Here is a 20,609-nt window from a genome sequence, read left to right as displayed (position 1 = left end):
TAGAGTGTTTGACTTTAAATACATCACAGGTAAAACGACCAACAGAATACTTAAAAAAATAAAAATAAAACAGAAATACAGATGTTAAGATTCTACATATAACCAGGTGAAACCTCAGTAGTGATGAAAGTAGTCAATATCATATTTTAACGACTATCACACATAAGATTTCGTCTTAAAATATTATATTTAAGTATTTGAGAAAGTTGCTGATTATGTGTTTTACATTACGTATAACTTGACGAGTTAACTCAAACTCTTTCAGAGTTTAACATTTATCGTCTCTCATGAATCAACGTGAAAATGTAAACATAAATAAGTGGATAGTGATATTTTTAACAAAAAATATTAAAACAACAGATTACTAATGTATAAATGATTAAATATAAAAGTCGACTGATTTTGAAAGGAAAATATTTTTCATTTTTGAGAATCACAGTTTGATTTCTCTTGAATTTCGCGTAAAGATACATCTGATCCACTTAATTGGGAATGAAAGACTGAATAGAAGTAACAACCATCCATCGATGAACGCTTGGACTAATTGACTGTTACATTATTTCGCTCCACATGACTAAAAGGGTGAGGACATTTGGTGAAACAAAGACTCGAATCTGGGACATTCAGAGTGGGAGTCAAGCACCTCGACACAATTTGTCCTTCTGGAATGTGTATTTCATTCCATAAGAACAAAAAGTGTGATGTTTCGTAGCCAATCAGAATTTAGGTTTTTCAATTTTTTCATCATTTATGTATAATATTGTTGAAAAAATATTACTGGTTTTTATGTATTTGTCTGTTTTGTTTTTACTAAAAGTGTAATTTATATTTAATATCCTTCAAAATAATTTGTAAGATTAAAATGTGCACAAGTAATTACGCCATAAAGTACCTGTGACCAAAGTACTTTTCATCTTCGGTTTCTGATTATTCCACGTTAATAAATTCCTTTCTAGTTTATTATTCCTGAATATTCAAATAAATGTGCTCTATTCCAACCGCTCTCTGCTAGTACAGCGGTATGTCACAGATTTGCAACGCTAAATTCAGCGGTTCGATTCCTCTCGGTGGGCTCAGAAGATATCCCGAAGTGTGTTTGCTATAAAAAAACAAACAACACACACTCACTTTATTCCACATGACATAAAGTCTTCTTCATGGATCTGTGGAATTTACAATTTACAAAAGTGATTTGAAATGATAGTTATTGAAAAGAATATTAAGCTGAAACAATGTAATGAAACGGTGTATGTTGAGTGTGTTATAAAGCAGTTCCAATTAAATAGGAGTCTTTGAAGAGTTACTTTTTCTATCTGTATATATAATAAACAAGCGCAGATACATCTTGCGCACCTTTACGTGAAATTCAAACAAACAAACTTCTGTCCAACTGGGATAAAACAAACTTTGTAGTACCCTCGAAGCTTTTAGTTGTTTTCGTTAATAGTCGATATTTTACTGTGAGCCATATTTACGCATCATTATTTTTTAAAGCCAAGCCATCTGTTAGTGAAGAACTGTGTGAACTTGTAACTATCCAACCATCTGTCACATTTCAGAAAATGTATACGTTTTGTACAGTATATTTGTAGTGTGGAAGACAACGTGGCAAAAATCACTGACTTTTGGCTCATCTGTAAGCATGATGTTTGATTTCATTCGTTAAACATATTCTAAACTGACATATAGTATTGATAAAAAAGTTACTTAAATGTGAAAAAACGCTTAGGGATAAAAATGTAATAACCTCGTGCGTACTCCATTTTCTGTTTTTCTTTTGTTAAACACGATTACAAATTACTTAATTGCTAAATTATTTTTTAACAGAAAACAATCATTAAACATTAATATTTTACTATTACTTTTTTTAAAAAATAGAGTCAACTTTAATGGCTGAAAATTCGAACAAACCGAAGAATTTGTGGTTCTGATATTGTTTTTATATGACTATAATATTATATTGTGTTTTAAATATGTTCTATATTTCCCAAAGATCTCCTAGCGTTATTAAAACGAAATTTTGAAATAGGTGGTAAGAACGGTACACATCAAATCAGAGCTCCAGTTATTTCACTTGTTGAACATGACGTTTGTTTGTTTCAATAAACGAAGAAATCCGATGCTGAAAACAATAATATTCAGTTTATTTGCAAGTGGCGGTGTTCTTTTCCTATTGGGTCGGAATGCGTTGCTATCAGGTAAGTAAGCAGAATGTTTTGAATATATATGGATGTATCTCGATGAGTGTTTAAAAGTTATATTAAATCTCAGATTGTTGCAATTAACACAGGTAGATATAACTACCGGTGAAAAACAGATTGTTGTTTATCTCAGAAAAAACCTGTTCCATTAAGATACAGTGTCATGTAGAATAGACCTATTTAACTGCTTTGTGGTTTTTTATTAATTGTTATAAATTTTACCGTCATTGTTATTTCTTTTTACGTTTTCAACGAGACCAAGTAGTACAAACATCCGTAGAATTATCGGACATTATCTAGTAGACGTTGCGTTTGTTCGCTTTATTTGTTTTGAAAATTATTGTAAAGCTATACTTGGGATATTTCTTTAATTTAGTCTTTATTTTTTATTAGTAAACTAGAGTGAAAGGGCTGGTTAATAACACCCACCACCTAATCTTTGGCTGCTGTAATTAAATTGTTTCAAAAGACACTCACTGTCATAACGGACCCATGTTCAGCGACACTGGGTTAAGAACAGTGGGATATTCGCATTACCATGTTAAGTACTAGGCCATTCTCATGTTAAATACCAGGTCATTCTCTTGTTAAGTACTAGACCATGTTAAGCACTGGTCCATTTCAATATTTACAGATAAACACTAAGATTAATGTTCCATTAAAGTTAAAAGTGTTTGTTTGTTTGTTTTTTGAATTTCGCACAAAGCTACTAGAGAGCTATCTGTGCTAGCCGTCCCTAATTTAGCAGTGTAAGACTAGAGGGAAGGCAGGTAGTCATCACCACCCACAACCAACTGTTGCGCTACTTTTTCACAAAAGAATAGTGGTATTGATTGTCACATTATTACAACCCCACGGCTGAAAGAGCGAGCATGTCTTATGTTACGGAGATTTGAACACGCATCCCTTGTAGTACATGTCGATTGCCATTGCTATCTGGCATGCTGGGCCTTAATATAAGAACATCATTATATGTGTAGGCGAAAAACATACTCTGATAAACATAATTCATAATGTAATAGATTACTCATTGGTCATTTTAATTCAGAATAGCTGAGTTAGATAAGTTCTAAGTATAAAGAGGCCAATATTAAGAAGTATCGGAAAATATGAATCGTTTCTTCTAAATTTCTTAAAATATCAAAAAATGAACCAATATACACACACATTTGGTACTTTTAACTACCATAGTAGTTAGTTCACATTGATCTGACTCGCATCAGAGGGGCACACAAATAAACTAACATAACACTCACTATTTCCCATTTACAAAGTCAATATTTGTCTTTTTCTTAATCAAGTGGATATTATATCTAATACAGAAAATAGGTTTCAAAATTAATAAATAGTATGATCAAGAAATGGATGATTTAATTATTTTCGAAACATAGCAGGTATAAGAATATATTCTTCTAAGCGGCTTTCAATTAGAGTTCACTACTTTCTCTCAGCCAGTAACATTATAGAAGTCGAACTTCTGTTATCATATTTTTAGCAAAATCGAAGATTATTAAAATAACACATATCTACAACAAATCGAAAAATAAAAGAACGTTTGTACATATTTGAGAAATTGCAATATACATTCAAAATCATTAAGCTTTCATGAAATGTTAACTTTTTTGTAAAAAATAACGCAAAATTCATTAAACAGGTTTGCGCTAATGATAAAAAATAATAACCTCTCTTTGAAAAAAACACTTTCTTTTGGATTAGACGATCCTTTTAATTTATACTTTGTGAAAAATGATTTTAGTTGAAAGATAATTTACTTGTCTAACCTAGATGATGCACCACTGATCTGATGTTTGATTTAGTTAAGTATCTTATTACTTTTATTGCAAAGCGATAAAAGTATTGTACGACTTGAAGGGTTTATTTTAATAATATTTGAAAGTTTGTTTTTTGAGTTTTGTTTGTGAATATTAAATAATGATCTGTCGATAAATTGTGTTCAACATATTAGAAAAAAGTAGCAATTATTTTACGCTTGTAATAACATTAGTGAATTACATAACTGTCTCAGGTAGGAAGAGGTTCCTCAAAATGAAAAACGTAACAGAACCAGAAAACATGTTCTTTCTTGAGACCTCTGGTAAATGCTACCTTACGAGTAGAGAATCTTGCTCTATTGAGTCTTCAGCAAAATATCATCCTAACAACAGAATCCAGTTATTTTACGCTTGTAATAACTTGAGTCAAATCGAGAAGGACGAGTTTTTCCAGACTGTATCACAAATTGAAAACGTTGAAGTTAAGCCGATGAACTTACAGTTATTATTCTTCGGAACACCATTAGCTACATGGTATCAGAGTGAACTGTTCAACGTAACCATTCACAAAACAGCTTTTTTGTCAGATGGTTTAAAATATGCGCTGCTCAGAAAGTATGGTGGTATAGCCATTGACTCTGACTGTATAATAAGAAAACCACTTCCCAACTTGTCTGCTTACGCTGGTTTTCAATCTTTATCAATTGTGAACAATGCTATAATTAAAGCACAGAAAGAAGTCCATTCCTCGTTGAATGCATGCAACGATTTATTACAGAATACAACCCAAAAATTTGGGGATATATGGGCCCTGATTTAGTGACCAGGGTTTTTCGAGAAGCATGTAAAAGAGAAAACAAATACTTTGCTCCAGGATTCACGTGTTATGGAGTTCATCTCTTCCCAGTTCCAGCTTTTTATTCTATTCATTTTTCTCAGCGTCAACTGTTTTTTGATCCCAATGTTACTGAGTCCTTAAAAGAAATCTGGAACGATAGCTATATGGTACATATCTGGAACAGTCAAGTTCGAAGAAAACAGTTTAAACCTGAAGATGAGAGCCCAATGGATCATTTGTACAAGGAGAATTGTCCAATAACTTATTCTTATATTGTGAAACAAGGTGTAGGAGAATGAATCTGAAATTACTTGAGAAATAAAGTTTAGGTTTAAAGTCCAATTTTCATTACAGATTAAGATGTTATAAAAATGAAATTTTATCATTTTATGAAACCGATTCATTATTTTACATCGTTTTTACAATTAAAAAAAATAATTATCAACTATAATAATTTCAAATATTTTATATTTATCACTTGCTAACAATTGAATTAGAGTGAAGTTCAGAATTTTCCTGTGGTGTTATTTGTTTGTATCAGGTATAGGAGAATGAATCTAAAATTACTTATGAAATACAGTATGGGTTTAAAGTCCAATTTTCAAGAGGTGTTTGTTCGATTTTATTTCTTGTTACTATTTAAAAGAACTTATTAAGATTTCATTTTAAACTATGATAACTCAGTTACTAAACCCACAGAACTATAACTTACAAATTTTAAATTGTAGTTAATGTTTTTATTGGTTTTCATTTAGGAAAATAAATTAAATAATACTAATATTATCTTTACTTTTACAAGTTTTTTTGACATATTTCATACCACTAATTCTTCGTTCGGCTATTCACTTTCAGTATTCAAGATATTATAATAATTATGTATGAGAAATTCTTGTTTTAGTCGTAATATAGTATTTATTTAGAGAAATCCAAATGTACTTAAAATATTATGTTAGAGAAACATTCCACCCACAAACAGGTTATTTAATTCGAGGCGTGTTTTTTTTTTTTCTTATAGCAAAGCCACATCGGGATATCTGTTCAGATCACCGAGGGGAATCAAACCCCTGATTTTAGCTTGTAAATCCGGAGACATACTGCTGTACTAGCGGGGGGTTTAATTGGAGGCCTTTATTAAAATAATTTTGAATGAAAACGGAATTGTTCATTCAAACAAAAATGACTACATTACAATAACAGATTTCATATTTTAGTTTTTAACATGAATTTATTTTATCACATGTTTTCTCGATTTTACCAACAGAATCAGTTATACTTTGAAGTAAATAAAAGGTTTGTTTATAAATATGCTATTACGTTAATGAAACGGATTCAGTATTTTACATCGTTTTTATGATTTAGTAAAACAATTTTGAATTAAGAAGTTTGAAATATTTTTGTTAATCACTTGATAACAATTAAAATACAGCGAAGTTCAAAATTTTCATGTGGTGTTTTTGTTTCGAATTTACGTTAAAAGATACGCGAACGTTTTTTGTACATAAATATCAAATAATAAGTTATAAGGAAAACTCACAGTTAATTGTAAACGCCACCACCTCTTCTGTCTTTTTTTGTCTCACTAAGTGTGAAAGGCATGAAAAATACGTGATGGTTTGAAAAGTACAGGGTACTTTGTTTGTACGGTGATGGAACCTGAGATGTTAGAAAAGATGAACATTTAATAAACTTGTGTTTTGATGTTCAGACTGGGTCACTATTTTTGTTTATATCTTTAACTATCATAGCAAAAAGTGCAAATTTCTTGTTCTACTTTCTACTTCATTTTTATTACATTGTAACTATAAAACAAAATCAACACAGTTCGTTAAGTTCACTAACGTAACACAGTTGCAAAGGAAGTATGCACTTTATAAGATTTATTATTTGAAAAAAAAACACTAAATTTCACTTATACAGCTCGGGTCAAGGGGTAAATATAACACCTTTCACACAAATATTATGACTCTTTTAAACTGACACTGCATAATAGACCACCAATATATATCACAATTAGAACATCATCGAGTATAAAAGTTGGTTATGAATACAACTTTCCTGTATTCATTAAAACACTGCATTAAAAATAAACAAGAAAAACTTTTCAAAACAGACCTTTGTTGTAAGAAAGAATGAAACAATAAAATTCAAGTCACTTTTATAGATCATAACAAGTAATTTTATAGATTTTTTTTATCTTAAAATGTTTAATTATATAATTTCACAAGTCCTTCAGTGGAACCATTTACGGTCTTACAACATCTGGAATTCTATTCTCCATGGTATATATAACAGACATTTCAATGTGACTTTAAATAATCAACAAAGAAGAAACAGTCTTTCATAAAATCATCATTTTTTACAGTGTTCTAGAAAGTGCCATGGGTACAACTTTACCCTATGACCTTTACACTACTTACCAGTGGTCTTCACTGACCTGGCATCTTTTAGTTTGTTTTGGATTTGATGCAAAGCTACACGAAAGCTTTGTTTGTTTGTTGTGGAATTTACCAACGAATAGTGGGATTGACCGTCACTTATAATGCCCCGCGACCCTCAGATTACAAAGCGCACGCCTTAACGCGCTAGGCCATGCCGTGCCTTTTACACGAAAGCAATATAATACTAGAAAAAATGCTGCTGACCATCACTACACACTGCCAAACCTTGAGCTACTATTTTACCAACGAATAGTTGGATTAACCGTCATATTAAAACTACCCCAGGTCTAAAATGTTGAGCACGTTTGGTGTGATGGAGCTTCGAATCCGTTCCTCCAACTTTCGAGTCGAACGTCATAACTTCGAGAATGCTGAGAATGCCTGTTGAGCATATTTTCGATGCCTAGAGGATGTTAAAAATAGTAAAAATTCTATTTAATTTCTAATTTTCTTGTATATACGATTGTTCTGGCATTTGTATTATTCGTTGCAAACACAAACACAAATTTACAGCTCCGTATTAATAGGCTGATTCAATATTCATTTATAATTATCATCTAGTCTCGCAATCTTACATCATTCAAATCGTTTTTTTATGCTTTCAAGAAAATCATTGTTATTCGGCCACTATCTTATTGTTACACGTTTGACGCTTCCTCCACCCAAAAACAATTCGTCTAAATTAAATCACATACCCCGAGAAAAAAAATCACTCACAATGTCTGGCTATAATGTTCAGTTTTTGTACTTAAAAATAAATCTAAATTATTTAATTTTTTTATGAAGTATTTGTTGGTGTAGATTAATGTGAATTAACAACTATGATGTTTAAAAGTACAGAATGTGTGTATGTGTAGTGGTTTATTTTTGATATTTTAAGTAATTCAGAAGAAACGATTATTATTTAAAGTTTTCGACACTTTATAATATTGGCTTCTTTACACTTAAAAATAATCTAATTCAGCTATTCTGAATTAATATCACTAATGAGTGATCTATTACATTATGAATTATGTTTGTCAGATGATTTTTTTCAAATACATATATGGTGTTGTTTTTATGCTAAGGCCCAGCATGGCCAGGTGGTCAAGGGACTCAACTCGTAATCCTAGGGATGCGTGTTCAAATCTCCATCACACCAAACTTACGCGCTCTTTCACCCGTGTGGCGTTATAATGTGACGATCAATCCCACTCTTCGTTGGTGAAAAAGTAGCCCAAGAACTGGCGGTAGGTGGTCATGACTAGCTGCCTTCCCTATAGTTTTACACGGCTTCCTTAGCCTTAGGGACGGTTAGCTTTGGTGGCCCTCGAGCAGCTGTGCGTGAAATTCCAAACAAACGAAACAAAGCAAATCTTATGTTATTGTACGTCACGTTGAATTGAGTTAAAACCTGTGAATTTACGATTTTATTTAGACAAGTATTTCAAGGTTTTTTAACATAGGATTATCAACGTAATAATTTACCTATTTAAAAGATACATTTTTCAGTTGTTGCTTCAGGAGTTTAGCCATATAATCTCAGATTCACAGTCCCCTAAGATCAGTTCAGGTTTAAGCTCAATGGATCATTAATCTAAATGTTTATCTCGTTACGGAAAAAAAAAAACGTTTATTAATTTCCTTACACTAAACAGATTACTGACAAAAATAAGATTATGGATTTACTACTTTCAGATCTTTGTCTTGAACACAAAAACTATCTCAATGTGGTTTTTTTTTTAGAAAAATATTTCATCATAAACATGATTTGAATTTGTCAAGATATGTTGCTCGATCTATATATTTCTGCCTTGGCTGATTGTTTAACTATATTAAGATAACTTTATATAGTGTCTATTAATATACATGTACATATATATATATATACACGCCTTATAAAAAAAAAACATTTCTATTTCTTACAGGACAATTACTAAAAACAGGTCACAGAAAGTCAGTCACGTTTGTCATATTGAGTATCTCTCTATGTATAAATTGTCGATAGGAAATTTCTTCAAAAAATAAACCTGTAAAAACAGATGTGAAAGTTTACGTGTAACTCATAAAACGAATTACAGGTTGTAAGAGTAAGCTACATCATAAGTTAATCACCGCTAATTATAGAAGGTATAGAAAGTTCTTCACCACATGTTCAGTTAAAAGTAGAGCGTTAAAAGTAAATTAAACTATTTCAATAAATTATTTTAAACGTTTATAATATCAGTTGAAGTTCACATCTGTAACGAAACATCAAGAAATGTAAAAATAATGTAAGGATTTATTTGTTTGTTGTTTGTTTTGGAATTTCGCGCATAGCTACAATCGGGCTATCTCTACTAGCAGTCCTTAATTCAGCAGTGTAGGACTAGAGTGAAGGCAACTAGTCATCGCTACCCACCGCCCTTTCTTGGGCTACTTTTATACCAACGAATAGTGGGATTGCCCGTTAATAATAACGCCCCAACGGCTGAAAATGTGAGTACGTTTGATAAGACGGGAATTTGTGTTTAATGTTATGTTGCTCTTTCCAAACACTTTTAAATGGATTAAAATTAGCAAATATTAACAATACGATATAATTTTACACACATTTATACTAAAATTAAAACACAGTTAAAATACGTGTTATACCGCGCCCAAACAAAATGAAATACAGTTATTACAGGTTGAAGTTAAATTTCATTGACTTGTGTTCAAAAACAAAATACAACATAGAGCAAAAAGTAATAATTATAAAAGCCATCAATGGTACACGTCCAGTAAGAGACACCTCACATTAACTTTTTTCAAGGTGTAAAGTGACGAATTTAAACGTCTTTGCCATAGGTATAAATACGCAACATAAACGACTGATATGAATTAAATCCTTTGGGATTCCAGTGAAAGCATTGATAATATTGGTTATACCAGTTATTGTATCGAATATGGTTATATTTCATTTTTAATTATTGTACATCTCTGTACTTCTATTATTAACACTTATCTAGAACATGGTCCGGCATGGCCAAGCGCGTTAAGGCGTACGACTCATAAACTGAGGGTCGCGGGTTCGCATCCCCGTCGCGCCAAACATGCTCGCCCTTTCAGCCGTGATGGCATTATAATATAACGGTCAATCCCACTATTCGTTGGTAAAAGAGTAGCCCAAGAGTTGGCGGTGGGTGGTGATGACTAGTTGCCTTCCCTCTAGTTTTACACTGCTAAATTAGGGACGGCTAGCACAAATAGCCCTCGAGTAGCTTTGTGTCAAATTCCAAAACAAACAATCTAGAACATTTTGAAATTTATATATATCTGTATCTTTACATACATTTATATATGTGTCTGTATCATCACATAGTCATATATATCTATCTATCTTTATACACATCTAGATATATCTATACTTATATACTTCTCTATGTATCTGTATCTTTACATAAACTATATATACATCTATCTTTATTTCATCTATATATGTATCTATCTTCATTAAGATATATTTCTATCGTTATGTACATCCATGTATCTATCTTTACATAACTTATATATATCTCAATCTTTATTTACATTTATATATATCTCAGTCTTTATTTACATTTATATATATACATCTTGATATTCATCTACATATATTTCTGTGGATTTCTATACATCTATATATCTATCTTTATATACATCTATATATATATATATTTATCTTTTTATAAATCTACATATATTTGTATCCTTACACAATCTATATATACCCGTATACTTATATACGTCTATATTTGTCTGCTCCTTTACATACATCTATATATATCTGTATTGTTTTTTCTTCTTGGGAAGTTGAATCAAAATATAAGAAAAGTAACAATGGATCTAATGATGAAAGTATAAAAAGTTAAATATTACAGTTTTATTAAGAATGACAAACCACTTTTTAATATCACACATTTATAAAAAACGACAAGTCTGTTTTAAATGTTACAATTTTAATAGAAAAGGGAACCTTTTTTAAATATTAAAGATTTATTAAGAATGAGAACTCTGTTTTAAATATTACAATTTTTGAGAACGACAAATCTGCTTTAAATATTAAGTTTTATTAAGAATGTGAACCCTGTTTTTAAGATTACAGTTTTATTGACAACGAACCCCTGTTTCAAATAGCACAGTTTTAAAGAATGATGACACTGTTTTAAATATTTTTACTTTTATTAAGAACGACAACACTGTTTCAAATGACACAGTTTTATTCAGAAAAAGAAAATCGTTTTAAATATTACAGTTTTATTAACAACAACCCACCTATTTTAAATATTACAATTTTATTAAGCATGAGAAAGTATGTTTTAAATATTAAAGTTTTATTAAGAATGAGAACCCTGTTAAAAATATTAAAGTTTTTCAAAAAGAACAACAAATATGTTTCAAATATTACAGTTTTATTCTGAACGACAACCCTATTTTAAATATTACAGTTTCCTTAACAATGAAAACACTGTTTTAAGTATCACATTTTTTATTAAAAACGACAACCATGTTTTAAAGATTACAATTTTTAAGTTACAGTTTTGTAACAACCCTGTTTCAAATGTTACAGTTTTATTGAGAAGTATAACCCTCTTTTAAATATTACAGTTTTTTTTCAGAATAACATCCGTGTTTTTTTTATTCATCCTTTGTAATATCTATAAGAAACAGTTTATATTAATAATTTACATAATAAGTGGAACGACGTAAAATTTATGAAAAAGTTACTCTTTAAGGTTTGAAAGATGATGTAATGTTATTTTATCTGATTTTTTTCTATTTTAAAGTAAAAATTAGCACCTTGTTTTAACAGTTCCTTCACGTTCAGGGGTTCCAGAATTTAGCAAAACCTAATTTAGAAAGTCAATCCGGATCATTTTTGTATTGGTTAACATTTTTACTTTAACCTGTCTGGACAACAACGAGGAGATTACCGCATGCTTTTTGAAAACCGGCTCCGCAGATTGCCACAAAATAGATATCGACATACTGTCAACATTCAAGGAAACATTATACTGACCTTGTGTCTCAGGCTGTACCACGCTGATGATTGCAAAGACCAGGCACATTAAATTATGTGAGGTGTTTCTGAAAACTACAAGCTTGTTACTCATACTAGTTTTAATACTTCAAAAAAATTATCCTTGACTTTGGCATGTAGTTACAGGTATATAACTGCTAGTTGATCCTTTTCAAACTCATTTGGAGGAATACAAAAATGTGCAGAAGATATTCTATTATTAAACAATCAGAAAAGACCTTACTAACATGGTGACTGTGTCTGGTAATGATAGATGGCTGCCGAATGAAGCCAGTTTAACGCTGGTTGAACTGGTCCACATCTAGTGCCCAGACAAATGTCTACATGCGTTCCAAAGGTCATTGTGCCCTACACTTGGATAAGTTATGAGCTTCCATTACCATATGTCTATCTATTTACAACACGAATTTCCCCTTATGATTATAAAACTTTTAGGAGGTTTTAGGTATGGCCCTAAATGATCCCAAAATACAAATCTTAGTTATTTTTATATAATGTTGATAGTCTTTTCAACCCACTCTTCTTGTTCACGATAATATGTACTATCACCCTTAAATTTAAATGGATAGACAAAGGAATGGAACCAGTCAACAGCACCCACAACCAGACCTTTTGCTATTTTAACTTAATATTGGATTTGATCAATGCATTAACAATCTCAATATACAGAACGCAAAGTTGTGGTAAGGGAATAAATGTCAGGGTTAATGGTATTCGCACCTTTGTCATTGTTGGTGACGGGTATTTTTCTATCACAAGGGACAATCAGACAACATGTAATATCTAACACTGAACAGAGTTACTACATTAATGTTTAACTGAAATAGTTCTTTTTAGCTCATTACACTTTCATACAGTATTATAAACTTGTGTATGTGTGTGTTTACTTTCTTAAAGCAAAGCCACGTCGGACTATCTGTTGAACCCGCCGAAGGGAATCGAAACCATGATTCTAGCGTTGTACATTGATAAATTTACGTGTGTACCAGCGAAGGACTAAAAACTTGATATAAATATCAAGCCATTACATGAGTAATGTCTAAAAATAGACATTATTTTCTAAAGTCAAGCCATCAATTAGTTAAGAGCTGTGTGAGCTTCTAAGTATGACGTGAACTGTGCTAACCATCTGTTACATTTCATAAAATGTATCCGATTTGTACAATATATTTGTAAATTGGAATTCTACATGTCAGAAACCACTGATTTTCCCTTCGTCTAAATGTATGACATTTGATTTTTTTTGTTAAGTATATTCTAAACTAACATATAGTATGAATAATAAGTTATATGAATGTAAATAAACGCTTATAAGAAAAAGAAATTGTAATACCTTCGTTTGTATTCCAGTTTGTGTTTTAATTTGTTAAACGCGAATATAAATTCCTCAATTATTTTCTAACAAAAAACAATCATTAAACTTTAATATTTTACTATAACCTTTAGGAAAGGTGTAAACGTAACTTTGAAATAGATGGTAAGAACTGTATATTTGGAATGATAGCTGGAATTATTCAATATGTCGAACATGGTATTTCTTTGTTTCAACAAACGAAGAGGGACGATGCTGAAAATAACAACATTCAGTTTAGTTACAAGTGGCTGTGTTCTATATCTATTTGGTTGGAAGGCGTTGCTATCAGATAATTAAGCTAGATGTTTTTATATATATATGAATGTGTCTCGGTGGGGATTTATAATAAATCTCCCTTTGTTGCTTTTGTTTGTTCCTTTTGGGAATTTCGCACAAAGCTATCGAAGAGCTATCTGTGCTAACCGTCCCTAATTTAGCAGTGTAAGACTAAAGGGAAGGCAGCTAGTCTTCACCACCCACCGCCGACTTTTGGGCTACTTATTTACCAACGAATTCTGGGATTGACCGTTACATTATAACGCTCCCACGTTATAATGCAAACCCGTGACCCTCAGAATACGAGTCGCACGCCTTAACGCGCTTGGCCATGCTTTGTTGCAATTAACACACGAAGGTTTATGTAACAGTGAACAACACATTGCTGTTTATCTAATAAAGATACTGTTCCATATGCATACACAGTGTCATGTAGAATAGACATACATAACGGCTCTGTTATTTCTTATTAACTGTTTTAAATTATACCGTAATTGTTATTTCTTTCTAAGTTTTCAGCGAGACCAAGTAGTACAAACATCCGTAGGGCCCGGCATGGCCTTACGTATTGAGGCGTGCGAATCGTTATTTCAGGGTCTCGGTTGCACATCACCCTCACTCCAAACATGCTCGCCCTTTTAGCCAAAATTCAAAAAACAAACAAAACACAAAAACATCATATAGTTGACGTTGCGTTTGTTCGCTTTGTTTGTTTTGTAAATTAGTGTAATGCTATACAAAGTCTATATCTTCACAGTCGTCCCTACTTTTTTATTAGTAAACTAGAGTTAAAGGGCTAATTAACATCACCCACCACCTAATCTTGGGATACTGTAATTAAAAGAAAAGACACTCACTTTCATAACGGTAATAGGTTAAGAACAGGGTGATATTCGCATTCCCATGTTAACTTCTTATCTATTTACATGTAAAGTACTGGCCACTCTCATGTTTACTTGTAGGTCATTCTCATGTAATGTACTAGGCCACTCTCATGATGAGTACTAGGTCATTCTTATGTTAAATACTAGCCCACTCTTATTATAAGCAGAAGGTTAATCCCATGTTAAGCACTAGTTCATTTCCATGTTATGTTCTAGGCCATTCATATGTTAAACACTAGGCCGTTCCCATATTAAGTACTAGGTAATTCCCATTTTATTTACAAGGCAATTTCAATGTTAGGTAAAGGACTATTCCCATGTTACGAAGAAGGTGATACCCATGTAAAGTACTGGCGCTTCTCACGTTAAGTACTTGACCATTCCCATGTTAACAACTAGTCCATTTCTATGTTATGTACTAGGCGATTCTCAAGTACTATGTCACTTCATCCCCAAAGCCAATATTATTTTTGTCATTTTAATTTTTATTCAATCATGTTCTGCCAACGTATGTGACTTTACATATATATTTATACACGAGTCATCAACTTTAAAGTTTAGGTATTTGGTCATTACATCGAAATAAGTGTATAATGTGGAGATAATTTTTGAGTTGGATTAAAGGATAGAAGTTTTCGAGACTAGAAACTGTGAAAATTTAGGAGTATCAAATAGATTCTGCCGTCCTTTACTTTTACGGCGCCACTAATCAGTTCGTTACATGATGAAACCACAAGTCACAACATTTTATGTAACCATTCTTTTGCTGGCAGTGGTAAAACGGCATTTCTGCAGATTTACAATGGTGGAAGTCTGGCTTATATATCTGTGGTGAGCAAAATACAGAGAGCGTTTTGTGTATATTTGTTCTTAACTACAAACAAATACACAAACGTTTCTCATATCAATAATACAAGATTTTCAGACATTGAACTTTACATTGAAGAATTTTAATCACAGCTAAAACAGCAACCCTCCTTAGATTTAAAAATTATTTTAAATTTATACAATTAAAACTCAAGTATATCGTAATATAGTTCATAATCTGTATTTTTATTTCTTATTTTCCCTTCAGTTTAACACTTTTCTCAACGATTAATTGAAATAAATTATTGCAGCTTAATATAATCTGGATGAATGAAATTAGAATATCTTATCCAAGCCGCTGAAATTAGAATAGGTTTCAGATAAAGATGATTAATATAAGTTTGTGTTAAGTGATTGGCAGGTTACGACTGATCGCTGACTATTATTGACAGTTTTATTATATGTTTCGCGTAATTAGATAAACATTAAAGTTTTTTGGTTAATTGTTCTCTTTGTTTCTCAATAAGTCTATTTCAATTATATGGTTTCATCTTGGGTGTTGGACAGAAAACAATTCTCGTTTCTATACGAGATGTAAACCGACAAAGAAAACAATGATATCTGACAAACCTAAATATTCATGAGGCCTTTAAAGAAATCTGATACGATAGCTGTATGGTTCATATCTGGAACAATCAAGTTTCAAGAAATCAGTTTAAACCTGGAGATGAGAGCCCAATGGATCATTTGTACAAGAAGAATTGTCCAATAACTTATTCTTGTATTGTGAAACAAGGTGTTGGAGAATGAATCCCAAATTACTTGAGAAGTACAGTATAGGTTTAAAGTCCAATTTTCAGGAGGTGTTTGTTCGATTTTATTTCTTGTTACTCTTTAAAGAAACTTATTAAGACTTTACCTAAAACAATGATAAGAAATTTTAAAGCGTAGTTAATGTTGTTACTGATTTCGTTTAGGAAATTAAAATAGATAATACTTATATTATTTTATATTTTACAATATTTTGCATATCTCATACCAGTCATTTTCCTTTTGGTTATTCACTTTTAATATTCTGAATATTTTAATAATTATGTATGCGAAGTTCTTGTTTCAGTTCTAATATTATATTTATTTGTAGAAATCCAAATGTACGGTTAGAAGAATATTCCACCTATAAATATTTTGTGATCCACCTTGTAGAGAAGTGAATATAAAATACTAATTGAATAGACAGAGTAAACCTAAATTATTATATTAAAAAAATACTTTATGTTTTATTTTAAGGAATAACCAATTAATATAACATGCTGATTTTCTTTTTAAAATAATGATTATTCAGGCAAATTTAATTTTATAATCTCAAAGTATAACGTTCAATTATACGTTTTCACTTCATGAGGTGAAGGGTTTTAGCTTTTGTTTGTTTGATTTTAGCAAAAAATAGAAAATAGGCTATCAGTGCTCTGCCCACAACTGGCATCGACACCCGAATGTGAAAAAAACAATATCAATTTTTTCTCACAGTTTTTATCAGGATTGGATCGCGTAAACAGGGTTGTCATTCTGAATAAAACTGTCGCATTTAAAGTTTCGTACTTTTATTAATTAATTATTGTTTTAAGTTTCGATTCAACATTTCAGGAAGAAGAGGGTGATAAAAAAATATATATTTCCTTAAGAAGTATGTTATGATAACATTGTTCTGTTATTGGGGAGTTATTCTCTTCTGATGACTCAAAACAGTATGAGAATATCAATAATAAGTTATCCAGTCTTGTTTGTGAAGGTCATGAAAACTAACATTTCTAAACTGTACATTGAAACGATTTAATGTAAGCCCATTATAACAGCCGATATCACGGAGACGAGAATACTTCATAGGGAGGTCCCTAGTTCTCAAGTAAGGCTGACTAATTATATTCATTTAGACCCGAGGATTTCTCCACTTATGTTACCTGCACTACCCCTAAAAGTGAAAACCACCTGTTTTTAGTGTTCATCTAAAGCGTTGACCTTTCTATAATTCCTTCAGAAACCCAACAATCCCCCACCCCTAAAAACATCAATCCAAACTGATCTGCGTGCTTTGTACTTTATCCACTTCCGATTAACTGGTAAGCAAATTTGATTGTTGTTAATTATCATACAATGCAAATCGACAAAAGTCTTTATTCTTAACCAAGGCTGATTTTACCATAACTTTTATTTTAAAGCCGAAATGACTTACCGTGTAAATTTCATACGAACTATACCATCTTTGTCCTCACTTAAACAATCGCAAATATGCAAGCCACCATCTCAACTGTCACCATGCTCTACTTCGCCCTCTATTGACCAATTCATCCAAATTAGCAGAACACTTTTATCTGTAATCAAACCAGCTACATTCAGCAGACGCTACAAATTTTACCACCATTTGATGTCAGACTAAGTCTCATCCCGAAATAAAAACACGCAGACTCAACCGCCAAGGTTCCGGTCCCACACGTGTATCCCCTCTCGATTGTGATGGCTTCTCTCCTTTATATCCAACATATTTTGATGAGTACGACTACATCAAACACTGCCGTTCTATTTGATATTCTGAAAGTTCCGATCGCAACTTTATCGACGCCTGGACATGGAAAGTGGATTTTTACGGAACAGGGAAAAGTCGTGTTATACCTGTAAAAGAATAAAACTATTCTTCGTATACAGAAGTAGCCACCGACTTTGAATATAGGTTAGAAGTTCGGAATATTTGTTAATTGAAGAAAATGTTTTAGCTTTATATTTCGATACAACTAAGAAATAAAAATGCTTTGCTGTCTGAATAAGGGTCCAACGTAGATAACATTCGTAGCCAGTTAACAATAGTTGGCCAAATTCTATACATTTCCTCACACACATATACAAAATTGTTTCATCTTAAAATATTATTTTTAAGCATTTCATAAATGTTGCACTTGAAGTACAACTTGACAAGTTAACTCGAACTATTTCATTTATCCAATTAAAAATCAAAAACTTCAATTATAGTTCACAGGCACGTATATAGCGAATCAACGTGAAAATGTAAACATAAATAAAAGGATAATGATATTTATTTTAAAAAAGTGTTAAAACAACAGGTTAATAATGTACAAATGATTAAATATAAAAGTCGACTAATTTTGACAGATAAATATTTTTCATTTTCAAGCATGACAGATGGATCGATGGGGAATTTTCAATGTTTCAATTTAATTCTGAATAGCTGAATAGTATAAAAAAGACCAATATTATGAAATGTCGAAAATTTTAAACAAGAATCGTTTCTTCTGAATTACTTAAAATATCAAAAAATGAACTACTACACACACACATTTTGTACTTTTAAATATCATAGTAGTTACTACACATTAGTCTGACTTGCCTCTGTGGGGAACACAAGTAAATTTTAGAAATGTTGTGTATTAGGACTCACTAACATAAAACTCAATATTTTCCATTTACAGAGTCAACACTTGTCACTTTTTTTATCAAGTACATTGTATCTGATACAGAAAATAGGCTTCAAAATTAATCAAGCAAATGGATAATTTAATTATTGTCGAAACATAGCAGGTATAGGAATAAACTCATTTGAACGGCTTTCATTGGCGTTCACTAATTTCTCTTAGCCAGTAACATTATAGAAATCGAACTTCTGTTATCATATTTTATGCTTGAAATGTATTACTTTTTATTCAATTGCAAGATCAAAGATGATTAAAATAATACAGTTTTATATCAAACAGAAAAATGAATAAATATTTGTACATAGCTCTAATTAAGGCACAGAAAGTGTGCGTTTTGTGTGTTTTTCTTATAGCAAAGCCACATCGGGCTATCTGCTCAGTCCACGGAGGGGGAATCGAACACCTGATTTTAGCGTTGTAAATCCGGTGACATAACGCTGTACTAGCGGGCGGCGGCACAGAAAGAAATTCCATTTCATGTTGAATGCATGCAATAATTTATTACAGAATACAGCCCAAAAATCTGGGGATATATGGGTTCTGCTTTAGTGGCCAGGGTTTCTCGAGAAGCATGTAAAATATAAAACAAATACTTTGCTCCTATTCAAAAGAGCTTATTGAGTTTTATCTAAAACAATGATAACTCAGTTAATAAACGAACAAAACTTTAACTTACACAGTTTAAAGCGTAGTTAATATTTTTATTTGTTTTCATTTAAGAAAATAAATTAAATAATATTATCTTTACTTTTACAAATTTTTTGACATCTGTTCAGCCCATCGAGGGGAATCAAACACCTGATTTTAGCGTTGTAAATCCGGAGACATACTGCTGTACCAGCGGAGGTCTTAAGTGGAAGCCTTTATTAAAATAATGTTGAATGAAAACGAAATTGTTCATTCAAACAAAAATGACTACATTACAATAACAGACTTCGTATTTTAGTTTTTAACATGAATTTATTTTATCACATGTTTTCTCGATTTTACCAACAGAATCAGTTATACTTTGAAGTAAATAAAAGGTTTGTTTATAAGTATGCTATTACGTTAATGAAACGGATTCAGTATTTTACATCGTTTTTATGATTTAGTTAAACAATTTTGAATTAAGAAGTTTGAAATATTTTTGTTAATCACTTGATAACAATTAAAATACAGCGATGTTCAAAATTTTCATGTGGTGTTTTTGTTTCGAATTTACGTTAAAAGATACGCGAACGTTTTCTTATAGATAAATATCAAATAATAAGTTATAAGGAAAACTCACTGTTAATTGTAAACGCCACCACCTCTTCTGTCTTTTTTTGTCTCACTGAGTGTGAAAGGCATGAAAAATACGTGATGGTTTGAAAAGTACAGGGCACTTTGTACGGTAATGGAACCTGAGATGTTAGAAAAGATGAACATTCAATAAACTTGTGTTTTGATGTTGAGACTGGGTCACTATTTTTGTGAATATCTTTATCTATCATAGCAAAAAGTGCAAATTTCTTGTTATACTTTCCACTTCTTGTTTATTACATTATAGCTAAAT

The 20,609-nt window shown here is 31.4% G+C and overlaps 1 protein-coding gene across 2 annotated transcripts; it reads left to right on the top strand.

The window, feature by feature from the left end:
* Nucleotides 1–1,459: 1,459 nt before the first annotated feature.
* LOC143242438 (lactosylceramide 4-alpha-galactosyltransferase-like) lies at nucleotides 1,460–6,515 on the top strand. 2 transcript variants are annotated; one of them, XM_076485827.1, is made up of 3 exons: nucleotides 1,460–1,636; nucleotides 2,030–2,198; nucleotides 4,228–6,515. In XM_076485827.1, exons 2-3 carry the CDS (start codon nucleotides 2,084–2,086, stop codon nucleotides 4,791–4,793), a joined length of 681 nt encoding a protein of 226 aa, XP_076341942.1. In that variant the 5' UTR covers nucleotides 1,460–1,636; nucleotides 2,030–2,083; the 3' UTR covers nucleotides 4,794–6,515. The 2 variants fall into 2 exon arrangements, 1 of the variants encoding a protein (XP_076341942.1); XR_013022693.1 differs by having other exon boundaries at nucleotides 1,484–1,636; nucleotides 5,827–6,515.
* Nucleotides 6,516–20,609: the final 14,094 nt, after the last annotated feature.

The sequence above is a fragment of the Tachypleus tridentatus genome, chromosome 2, assembly GCF_004210375.1.
Source record: "Tachypleus tridentatus isolate NWPU-2018 chromosome 2, ASM421037v1, whole genome shotgun sequence".
Taxonomy (NCBI): Eukaryota; Metazoa; Arthropoda; class Merostomata; order Xiphosura; family Limulidae; genus Tachypleus; species Tachypleus tridentatus.
Note: the sequence above shows the minus strand (reverse complement) of the source record. Positions and strands in the feature narration are given on the sequence as shown.

Coding starts and splice junctions, on each gene's coding strand:
- LOC143242438 (XM_076485827.1), top strand. CDS start 2,084: ATGACGTTTGTTTGTTTCAATAAACGAAGAAATCCGATGCTGAAAACA. Junction 2,199..4,227: donor TCGGAATGCGTTGCTATCAG/GTAAGTAAGCAG, acceptor TAACTGTCTCAG/GTAGGAAGAGGTTCCTCAAA.